The 11,932-nt window shown below is 41.2% G+C and overlaps 2 protein-coding genes across 2 annotated transcripts; both read left to right on the top strand.

Annotated features, from left to right (window-relative positions):
* The first annotated feature begins 1,606 nt into the window (after positions 1–1,606).
* On the top strand, positions 1,607–3,332 carry LOC112262653 (adenosine receptor A3). The gene is made up of 2 exons (XM_024438316.2): positions 1,607–2,101; positions 2,187–3,332. Exons 1-2 carry the CDS (start codon positions 1,773–1,775, stop codon positions 2,899–2,901), a joined length of 1,044 nt encoding a protein of 347 aa, XP_024294084.1. The 5' UTR covers positions 1,607–1,772; the 3' UTR covers positions 2,902–3,332.
* A 4,257-nt stretch (positions 3,333–7,589) lies between these two features.
* LOC112263095 (adenosine receptor A1-like) lies at positions 7,590–11,699 on the top strand. Its single transcript, XM_042330778.1, has 2 exons — positions 7,590–8,027; positions 10,065–11,699. The coding sequence occupies exons 1-2, from the start codon at positions 7,761–7,763 to the stop codon at positions 10,821–10,823; spliced, it is 1,026 nt and encodes a 341-aa protein (XP_042186712.1). The 5' UTR covers positions 7,590–7,760; the 3' UTR covers positions 10,824–11,699.
* Positions 11,700–11,932: the final 233 nt, after the last annotated feature.

The raw sequence follows: 11,932 nt of genomic DNA on the forward strand, positions 1-11,932 counted from the left end.
CCACACCCACCAAATCAGAGCAAACGTACCTCAAAGGCTATCGAAGGACAGTGTGGAACATTTTGGAGAAAAGTGTTGTTCAGTACAAATTGTCAAGCAACATGAACGCACCCCAGGTAAACGAAAGCAAAACATGGATTGCTGGCATACCTTGTTTATAGACTGGAAAACCAAAATGTCATTTTGTGATTATCATTCAACAAATCATTAACTATGACTCACTCACAGTGTTAGGATTAAGGGTGATACATGTTTTGTTCACAGTGGTCTGGTTGCTCTGAGAGCCTGGTTGTCATCTCAACTGTTTTGTTGGGGTGGGGGGGTGCAAAGCTACAGATCGCTATAACAGTCCTCTAATATAGGACTAGTACAGGTATATATATATTTATATTTATATTTGTTATCTTGATTTTTCAGGAGGTGCAGCAGCACCCTCAGCACCCCTACTTCTTGCGGCTATGCTGACAGCCCACAGCAAGTGAATGCAATCCGGAATCATGGTAGATCCCAAGTTTGCCAGAGTATGTGATGGCATTGGTGAGCCCACATGGATAATGGAGATTTAATTTGAGTTACAATCAGAGAGGAAGAGGCGAAGCGAGAGCTTTTATCTGTCCAAAATAAGCCCAATGTGTTTCCATGGGCTTATTTTGGACCTAAGCTTGTCGTCTGCCTTTCTGGCTTTAGGACAAAGACTCCAATTGTTAGGGTTGAGACATGAGCACCTAGTCATTATATACAGATCTGTTACAATGGAGATTTAGAGCAAATAAATGCCTGCCACTTCCTATGCCCCTTGCTTTGTTTGGCTAGGGGTTAGGGTCATGGGTTAAGAGTAGGGTTAGGAGAAGGGTTAGTTAAAAGGTTTAGGGTAAGGGTTTGCTAACATGCTAAGTAGTTGTAGTTGATAAAATGCTAAAGTTGTTTGTGATGAGATTCAAACACACTACCTTTGGCTTGCTAGATGTTCGCGTTATACGCCGACCCCGACCAACCACCCTCATTTAGTTTTTGCCTTAATTAAGTAACCCTCTGTCTCATGTTACCATACCAAGCATAATATATTGGATATCCATTTGCTATGTTACGTCTAGTCTATGAGACCAGGCTGGATTTTGAAGTAGCATGGTTTTCTAAGTTAAAAGCAAAAAATAAAATATTACGGAAGTGAAACTTTTGAAATGAATTGTGGGACAGTGTTAAAAATGGTGATTGAACTTGATTACTGAAACGATGATGATGGAAAACCATGCCTTAAAATACATGTTGAAACTGACCTTTTAGTTGTCTGCCTCTGCCTTTACTGTGCCTACTTATCCCAGACATAACACCTGTCACGTTCCACATTGTGACATGTATACCATTCACAGAGACAAGTCTATTTTGAGCATCCTTCCTCTAAAGCTACAGGATATCTGTACAACACAACCACAGCTAAACATTTTTTTGCAGTCAACATAAATTTTAAGATTGCGACACCTTGCCTCTTATTGCCAAATGTTCAAGATAAGGATTCAACTGAGATTAACAAACTATTTTATACACAGTCCCCTCCTTCTAGCAGTGTAGGATAAGTGAGATACCACAACAACACTTATCACGAACCTAGCAGGCAAGTGGGGGCTGTGACATATCAATAAACCTTTTCAATAGCTAAGTGAACATCCTCGAGCCTACAGGAAAAGGAAAATCTCCAGAGGTATAGAACAGAGCACACTTATTGTTAAGTACAGTAATTGCCCATATTAAACTTCCATTGGACGGTTGACAGGATGCCTGGAGGAGACGTTTTCTACACAGTGCTGGAGGTGCTGATCGCTGTTGCCTGCTGTCTGGGAAATGTCCTGGTGATCTGGGCAGTGTGGTCGAGCAGCAACCTCCGGCAGCCCACCTTCTGTTTTTTGGTCTCTCTGGCTGCAGCTGACTTCCTTGTAGGTTCTGTGGCTGTGCCGCTGGCTGTGCTGGTGGATGGACGGGTGTGCACCTCGTTCAATGTATGTCTCTTCATAAGCTGTGTGGTCATCATGTTGACAATGTCTTCGGTCATGTCTCTGCTAGCCATCTCTGTGGACAGATTCCTACGCGTCTTCATCCCTCTCAGGTGAGCGTGCATGCATATACAGTACATACACACAGCTTTAAAAAATGGTTGTCATGTCAGATGAACAGATTCTCTGCTTCAACAGGTACAAGAGGACAGTGACAAAGAGGAGATCTTGGGTCGTGGTGGCAATATGTTGGTTTGTTGCCTTCATGTTGAGCTTCCCACCCATGCTTGGGTGGTACAACCATGACACCTTGTCTCACTCAGGGAACTCAACCACCATCATCTGCCGTTTCCTGGCTGTGATTCCCATGTCATACCTGGTTTACTTTTTCTTCTTCCTCTGCACCCTCACTCCGTTGCTTGTCATGGCTGTCCTATACTGCTACATCTTCTGTATCATACAAAAGAACCTGAGAGAGAAGACGTGGAGCAGTACCCAGTCCCACATCTACTTCACAAAGGAAAGGTGCCTGGCCCGATCCCTGACTCTGGTCCTGGTGCTCTTCGCCTTTTGCTGGCTCCCACTGGACATCATGAACTGTGTTGCCTACTTTGGTAACTCATCAAACATACCCCAACAGGCCTTCTACGTGGGCATCCTCCTCTCCCATGGCAATTCAGCTGTCAACCCGATCGTTTATGCCTTCAAGATCCGCAAGATCCAGGAAGCGTACCTGAGGATCTGGAGGAATGTCTTTGTGTGTCGAGGTGACAGTCAGGGCTCTCAGAGCAACCAGACCAGTGAAAACATTATCAGCAGCAACCCTAACAGTGCAGATAGAAATATTGATGGAAATGCTATCAGTGTTATGAAAATTGACACAGTTGAAGGTACAAGCATGTTGATAGTGTAGGAAGACAATAGAAGTGATAGTCGCTTAGCTTTTTTTTCTTTGGCAAAGAGCATCAAGACCTTAGAACCTGTATAATAAGGGAAACTACTGCCAGGGTGTTATACATTGGCATATTTTAATATTTGGCATTTGTTGAAAAAAACTGAGGGATAAAAATAGACAGAGGAAGTTGCAAGGAAGTCAAGTAAGTGGGCTCTTACAGGTTTCATTTTACTCGTATCGATTTCCTGTTTAAAGACTCGTGTTTCTTGAATGTGCTGAATTTTTTATATTTTTCTTCTGTGTGATAACGTCGCCCAGAAATGGAAATAACATGCACTATTTGGCAGTTATCACAAAAAATATGTAGGAAAAAAATGTGCAATCTCATTCAATGATTTGTCTGCTTCAGCAATAAATAGTTATATTGAGTTGAGTGATAGTGGCCAAGGATCTGGGTCATTGTTGAGTAATATTTCACCATGTTCCTGTACAGATGCCAAAAGTTTCTACCCACAATATCTGGGGGTCACAAGCGCCTCAATATTTACACTGCTCCTATAGGACATATTTGTCAGTGCTATCCGAGTTCCTTGGGACATCCCTACCATAAACCCTAACCCTAATCTCAAGCCTTACTTTAACCATTTGTCAACTTTAACCAAAATGTCAACTTCAATGAGGTAGGGCTATCCCAAGGATTCCGGATTGCAATGACATATTGCTGATTTATCCTTCTACTCTACTTGATGAAGGCAGCTATGACATCCAGAAATCAGATACAGATGTAGAATCTTAATTTGACCAGCATTGTTGCAACAAAATAATCCTGCAGCAATGGGATTTGAACGTTTAGTACATAATGTTGTGTGTGTGTGATGGTTAGGCTATTAGCTGTCCAAAATCAGTCTACATGAAAAATGCAATACTGTTAATATGACCGTGTGTTTTCCGTGAATTTATGTAAATCACAAAGCTCATCTGCATTTCCTGCGGCACAGGAAAATCAGCAACAAAAGAGTGAACAAATGATTATGCTACACCTGTGCGCAACCGAAGCAAACAAACACATTGTTATAAACACAGCAAGGACTACAAGAGACGAAACAGGTACACAAACTGATTAACCCGAATTGCTCCTGTTAGTCACTCTGAATAAGAGTGTCTGCTAAGTGAGTAAATAATATAATAAAATCATCTGTAAACCCCATGGGCCTAAAGCAGGTTTTACGTTAGGACTGAAGCAGTTTTTTTCATTCCTTAAAAAGAGAAGAAGCAAAAAAAAAACTAGATGTAAAGTTAAAGGGCTCGTTGTGTCAAAACATAGGCCCCTCATTAAACTATGATGAGAAAACAATAGAATCTTCCACAGAAGTTGTGTGGATGATAATGCAGTAGAGCTCATGCTCCTTCTAGCCTTCTGAAATCCTACTGGTATTACGTTTTCAATTCCATTGTTTTATTGCTGGCTTCCCCCTGAACAGAAATACAATATTATATATGTTGACTCACTGTTTTTTACATTTTACCATTGGAACACATTAATCCAGTCTACGACCCTCTTGTCTGTATCGATGTGCATTACAGCAGTCATAATAGGATCGCTAGCACTGTGTACTGTAGCTTCAGATCTGTATTAAGCGCTAATGGTTGTTGGAGGCATCCTTCATCTCCAATCGGAAGTTTGATGAGTATGTGGAGAACATTACACTCAGTTGCTTGGGATCTCTTCACCACAGCCACATAATCCCCTGAGGAATCTGACCTGGCGAACCTCTGCATGGTACTGTACTAATTCATTACTGCTATTCACAGTGTTGGTTAGTCTCAGAGGTGTATTCACTGGCCAGTGTTTTTGTTGCAAAACGCACCCAGAAGTCAAAACTCTAGCGGACAGATAGGGCTCAACCAGCACCCGAGCACCTGTCCTTTTGCCCTCCTATTAAAATATGAACTCACAGCTCGGTAGATGTTTTTAATTGTATGATTTCCTTTTACATTTTACTTTGAGTCTCATTTTATTTTGAGAGCGAACTCGTCTGACTTGCATGCAATGACCACTGGCTGCGGGTGCCGGGTGGGGAGACTTGAATACTGGTAGGAGGCTACGATTGAGTTGAATGTCTTTTGCATGGTTTAATTCAATCACATAATCAATTAAACGTTAGGTAATCGATTTGATAAAATAGCATCATATAATTTAATCATAGTCAGAGACACGACACCAGCTAGCGTATTTACTTGTTTCGACAGCATCGCTAGCTAGCTAGCATATTTACGTTATCATTAGCTTTGTTCAGCTGATAGCCACTTTTCCCGATGGCAATTATCTCAAATAGTTTTCTAGGCTTAGGAGTCACTGGCACTAGCTTGCTTACCATGTGTGATGAGAGAATGTGTTGTTTCAGAAAGCAAATAGAGAAATAAACATGAAATATTTTGGCTAGAGAGGCAGTTGGAATGTTTTCACTTTGAGCACCTGTTCCCCCGCTTCATCTAAAGGTGTACTGTAGATCATATACCATTTAGCAGACTACTTTATCCAAAGCAACTGTGTGTGCATACATTTGTCATATCGGTGGTCCCACCAGGAGTTGAACCCACAATCCTGATGTTGCAAGTGGCATGGTCTACAAACTGAGCTACTCTACTGGTAGACTACAGGTTGGTTGATCAATAGTCCATTTGACAAAAATGTGCTCATTGGCCTGAAACAGCTCTTCTAAAGGTTTATTGACACACAATAAAAAGCTTGTCGCCATACCTTTACCAACCCGTACATCAAAGCTCACTGTTGCTATGTTATGATTGTCACTCTATCACTGTTGCTATGTTATGATTGTCGCTCTATCAGAGACACGCACACAAAGCTGACTATCCCTGGGACTCAGATGACGTAAAGAACATGAGGAAGGTGATACAATCTCCAATAAAAGTGAGTTACTGTTGTGTCTAATGCACAGAGCACAGTCCGAGGTAGGAGGCAATGTCCCCAAAGAAAGTCTTGATTCATCGGTTTCCTCCAAAAAAGAGAGAATATAAAATGTTTACGGGCAGATGTTGAAACTTCTTCTCTCCTTAATGGATTGAGAAGGGCCATCACAGAGATCAAATCCAATTTTATTTGTCACATACACATGGTTAGCAGATGTTAATGCGAGTGTAGCGAAATGCTTGTGCTTCTAGTTCCGACAATGCAGTAATAACGAACAAGTAATCTAACTAACAATTCCAAAAAACTACTGTCTTATACACAGTGTAAGGGGATAAAGAATATGTACATAAGGATATATGAATGAGTGATGGTACAGAGCAGCATAGGCAAGATACAGTAGATGATATCGAGTACAGTATATACATATGAGATGAGTATGTAAACCAAGTGGCATAGTTAAAGTGGCTAGTGATACATGTATTACATAATACAGTAATACAGTGATACATGTGATACATGTGATACATGTATTACACTATCCTTTATAGTGGCTGACAAGACTTTCAGATTTAGACATTAACATTGCCTTATTAAAACCAAGCAAGAGAAAACAGTGTTTTAGGATAATTAAACATTTTCGGCTTGGCTTGCTGGCAGTCATCAAAATTATGCAATGCCACTTGAATTCAATTAATTTCAGTGCATATGATATTTCAATATGTCAGTGTTTAAATTGTGTCCCTTTTTTTTGCATGGTTCCATTACTATTTTAGCAAAGAGCTGGTCCAGAATGATTAAATTGATGGAAAGAAGGTACAGAACGGGAATGAATATGCAACTGGTGGCCAGAGTGAAGTAAAAAAAATCACAGAAAATTATAATGATGTTTCAAAATGATAAAAGGAAGAAAATGTGCTAAAATGTATTCATGAGCATATAAATGTGATAAAATCACAATCCTCTTCCTGTCGCTATAGAGTTACATAACTGAATGGCTACAGTTATGCACTAATTTACCATTCAAAACATACCATATTTCACACAAGTTATTTAGCTGGTGTATGAATATAAATCACGGATTGCAACTGAATAACTTGCACATTACATAATTCCAATTACTCCCATGTATCTTATTTATTGATGCCTTGTGATTAAGGAGACTGCGATTAATTCATTAATTCACCTTTATGAACAAGGCTTAAGGCAAAAAGGCTGTATACAACAATTATCTATAGGCGATGTACGATTCTATTTCTACAGATTCTCTGTTATTCAGGAAGTAAACACATATCACATCACATAGAGCTCATCTGGACACAGCGTGCAGTCCAGTCATTCATGCAAAGCCATTTGAGAGGATGAAATTGGTTTTGGTTAGCACAAAAGCATGGGTGGGGGCAGAATGTTAGTTTCTCACAAATCCTCTTGGTTAAGTGTCAAGGTCCTGTCTGCAGTGCATCTCAGGTGACAGAAAGAGTGCTAAAATGTTAAAATGGCACCTAGGTCGCTCACATTGTCATTTGACACCCTGTTATCTTGAGTGGCAATGTTAAAAAATATCCCAAATGCATGTTTTATGAGACCCACCTGCCAGACCTGTCACAGCTCCCCTCTCACCCACATGTATGCACACACAGATTATCACATACAAAAACCCACACACATAGCACATGCGCACCCACACGCGCCCATATGGCATGTGTGAGAAGCTCCCTGTTCCAGAGGAGTGATGGGAGGAGAACAAGGCCCCTCCCCTCTAAGAGAAGGAGAGATGCAGGGGATCAGCCGGTCAGTGTGGAGCAGTCGACATAGGGCCCACTCACTGAAGAAGAAGAACATTTAACTACTTCTTAAACTATTTTTAATCTGAGGAAAGGCAAGAGGAAATCTGGGGACTATTAAAATATCTTCCTCTCCCGGTGTCAAGCCACAGGAGCTTGTGGACATGATGTACATAGCCCTGGCCTCTGTGCTGGGCAACGTGTTAGTGGTGCTGGTGGTCTGTACGAACCGGGCCCTGAGGGACACCACGTTCTGCTTCCTCGTGTCTCTGGCGGTGGCTGACATTGCTGTGGGAGCCCTGGTCATTCCCCTGGCTGTAGTGATCAGTCTGGGGCTGAAGACTCAGTTCTACACCTGCCTCTTCTTCTCCTGCCTGCTCCTCATCATCACCCAGGGCTCCATCCTACCTCGGGGTCAAGATTCCCACCAAGTGAGTCGAATTACACCGGCTGTATGCTATTTACTTTTACCAGGTAGCGTTCTGAACAGTCTGAAAACAACTGCCAACTTTACCACGCAGAGGGCTCTATTTTAACTAACCTAATGCAATGTTAAATCGTAGTGCTGGCTGTAGCGCTGTAGGTTTGAACGTGCTCCATGGCTAAATATGTGATTGCTTCAAATTGTGTATTTATAGTATTTTATGAATTGCGTTGTCGTCAACTTTAATAAGAATGTTAGTCCGTTATAGCCTAGTTTGTTAAATAGCATGAATTTGTTTGCAGTCCACATTGTTCTAAGTAATTTCATGGCTTCAATATGGAAATGCATTGTTAACATTGGCCTACTATAAAATGCATTATGTCTGAGCCATGGACATGTCAAACGTTGTCACAAGGATTTATAAAGCCCTTTTTACATCAGATGTCACAAAGTGATTATACAGAAGCCCAGCCTAAAACCCCAATGAGGAAGCAATTATGTAATGCCGTTTGGGTATTTGCATGTCAAAAAATATACACGTCAAAATAACACTATTTGTCGCGTTAAATAAGCTTTTCATTTGACACGTCAAATAACACAATTCTATTATAGAATGTTGTGTATGCTGAATTTGCACGTGCAAGCCAAGCGCCACAATTACGATCAGAAGCACTGTCAAAACTACAAAACAAAGTAGGCAAACAAGCACACGCCGGACACGAACGATGTGTTTACAATCACGCGTTGGTAAAGAGGCACATTTGTTCGAGCGAATGGGAAAACGTCTGTGTGAACATCTGAAACAAGATCAGGATCAAACGAGCGGGATAAAATAAAGGCAAATATCTTTGATACAGATGTTAGAACTTCGGCGGTAGATAGCTAACGTTAGCACTAATGCAACCAGCCTGAAAACAATGACCAGTAAAAACTGCAGTAATTTTCAATATTCTTAGCAATGATTTAGGAATCCTTGTGCGTAAGTATTAGCTAGGTAGCCACCTGTTGTTCGCCTATTGACATTTAACTTCAGTTCATGAAAATAACTAGCTTGCCGCTACTTGGCCCTGTTGCACAGAGCTAACGTTAGAAGCAGCCAGCTAGCTTCATTTGGCTGGTGAGGCTCAACCTGACCCGGTTATACGTTGTGAAGCCAGCCACAATAATTTTCAGTTCGCCTTCAAAGTAAAGGTGTATCTTTGAAAGTGACGCAGAAAGTTACAATTGGTGGAATCATGCCATATTTAGACTAGATAATGTTTAACAAGGTTGGAATCTGGAGCAATGAAATGGTTTATCAGTCTACTCGGTGACACTAGGCAAGTTAGTTAAGAACACATTCTCATTTACAATGACGGCCTACCAAAAGGCAAAAGGCTTTTGGGGACGGGGGCTGGGGCTGGGATTTTTTATTATTAAATAAATAAATAAAGGTAAACAAGTTTATTTGACACTTCAAATAATGTTATTTGTATAACTGCGTTGATTTTGCTGGACCCCGGGAAGAGTAGCAGCTAATGGGGATACATAGTAAATATAAATGACATACTTTTATTTTGAAGGGTAACCGCAAATTCCACTATTGTGGAATAAAGGATAAAAAAAAATGTAACCTTTATTTAACTAGGCAAGTCAGTTGAGAACAAATTCTTATTTAAAATGACAGCCTACCAAAAGGCCTCTGTGGGGACTGGGGCTGGGATTAAAAACACAAATAAATTAAATAAAAATATAGAACAAAACTTAATACATGCATAAATTAATTTAGTCACTAATGCATTACACAGAGATGGTGTATCATTGGTATTCATAAAATCTCATACTTAGCTCCTTAGAACAGCATGTACTGTAAAAATGCATGCTTGATGCATCCACCAAGCATCTTACACAAATGGCTTATGGAAAGGTTTCCAGACATATTTGTCTGGAGATAATCAAAAGTCTAAGCTAAGCTTCACCTCCAGCTGTTTTGTATGTTCTATGTTTGTCAATGTACTGTATCATTTTTCAAACTGACTTTGATAATTCTTCTGGTCCTCTGCAGGTACAGCATTACCGTGACCCAGAACAGAGCATCGTGACCCAGAACAGAGCATGCTGGCTCCTCTCTGCCCTGATGGGGATGGTGCCCATGTTGGGCTGGCACAACGAGCACACACAGGGTAACCTGAGCATCACCAGCGATGACATAATAGTTTGCAAGTTCACCAAGGTCATGCGTATGGACTACATGGTCTACTTCAACTTCTTCGGCTGGGTGGTGGTTCCTCTGACCATCATGATCGCTCTGTACGCTGAGATCTTCAGGGTGATCCCGAAGCAGCTTAACATGCGTGCCGAGGCCACCTGCGACACCAGCAAGTACTTGGACAAGAAGCTGAAGCTAGCCAAGTCCTTGGCGCTCATCGTCTTCTTATTCGCTCTGTGCTGGCTGCCGCTGCATGTCATGAACTGCATTCTCTTCTATTGTCCGGAGTGTGGGATGCCCAAGAGTGCCATGTATGTGGGAGTCTTTATGACCCACATCAACTCTGCCCTCAACCCGCTGGTCTATGCCTTCCGAATACAGCGGTTTCGTGCCATGCTGGTCCAGATCTTCCACTGCTGCATGCTGTGTAAACCCACAGAGAACAGCCCTTGCCCCAACCAGCCCAGCCCACCACCCCTGTTTGAGAAAACCCCAGTCCACCCGTACCCACGACCTGCCCTGATTATATGCTTCTCCTGCGAAATGTTGTGTCAAAGAAGTAGTCGTAGTGCAATAATACGGAGACTTCTGCTTTGCAACCATCATCTGGGATGAATGATACAGCATATGGAGTCTGATTTGTGATGGCCCCCATTAGTGGGCTAGACTCCAACGAAAAGCACTTCACTGAATTATGAGAATTAAGCTCATTAACATTTCGTTAACATTTGCAATAGTCAATCCAGGATACAGGAAGACTTTAAATGCAAGTACCAGCCCATATGTTATTTAATTTACTGATGCCAGCTACAATTCATATTTAGTATTTTGCTTTATAACGAGATCCTTGTCAAATTGGCCTATAACACACTCACCAGTGGTGCTGCTGAATGGAGAATGGATCATAATAATGTCTGGAAGGGAGCGAATGGAATGGCATCAAACAGGTGGAAACCATGTGTTTGATGTATTTGATACCATTCCACCAATTCCACTCCAGCTATTACCACGATCCCGGCCCAACATGCCATCAACCTCCTGTGACACTCACACACCCTTGGACACTCATTCATACACATTGCTTGCTTCTCAATTTGAATCATACAATAATGCTTTCTATGGTATGTTGTATAAATCTGAAGTCTGATTGGACCATTATTTTGTCTATGAAATTGTCTGAAAATGTTTAGCATTTTTTTTTTCAGCTTGATTGCCAAACTAGTGGTGTGTGATTGGGTGGGGGGCTGTTACCTTGCCAACTGTAAGGTCCACCTGTGACTCCCCACTGTGCACAAACTGGTTGAAACAACGTCGTTTTGATGTACTTTGTCAACATATTGTGACAAATCCTACATGGAAAATACATCGGATTTGAACAAAGTTATCAACTTGAACTGTTGTTTTGAGGGTGACATTTCAACTGCAGCATTGTAACCAAATGTCAACATAGACAAACCTTGTATAAAGTATGTTGAATTTGTAACTTTAAAACATATCAGATCTTCAATGTTATTTCCACTATCCCAAGAAAAAACTATAGGCAAGGCAGCACCTCCTACTGGATAATTTATCTATCTACAGGTACCCATTGGCCTCCCATACAGGGTTTTAACCAAGCCCCGCTTAGCTATGATATTTGTCACTGACTATTACCAATGATAATGAGAATGATTGTTGAGAGATATCCACTTAAAAACTACATGGATTCACTGTTACTTATCAAA

The sequence above is a fragment of the Oncorhynchus tshawytscha genome, linkage group LG02 (genome assembly GCF_018296145.1).
Source record: "Oncorhynchus tshawytscha isolate Ot180627B linkage group LG02, Otsh_v2.0, whole genome shotgun sequence".
NCBI classification, from domain to species: Eukaryota; Metazoa; Chordata; class Actinopteri; order Salmoniformes; family Salmonidae; genus Oncorhynchus; species Oncorhynchus tshawytscha.

Excerpts from the sequence above, each read along its gene's own strand:
- LOC112263095 (XM_042330778.1), top strand. The coding sequence starts at position 7,761 with ATGATGTACATAGCCCTGGCCTCTGTGCTGGGCAACGTGTTAGTGGTG. Across the intron at positions 8,028-10,064 it reads GGGGTCAAGATTCCCACCAA|GTACAGCATTACCGTGACCC; the intron begins GTGAGTCGAATT and ends GGTCCTCTGCAG.
- LOC112262653 (XM_024438316.2), top strand. The coding sequence starts at position 1,773 with ATGCCTGGAGGAGACGTTTTCTACACAGTGCTGGAGGTGCTGATCGCT. Across the intron at positions 2,102-2,186 it reads CGCGTCTTCATCCCTCTCAG|GTACAAGAGGACAGTGACAA; the intron begins GTGAGCGTGCAT and ends CTGCTTCAACAG.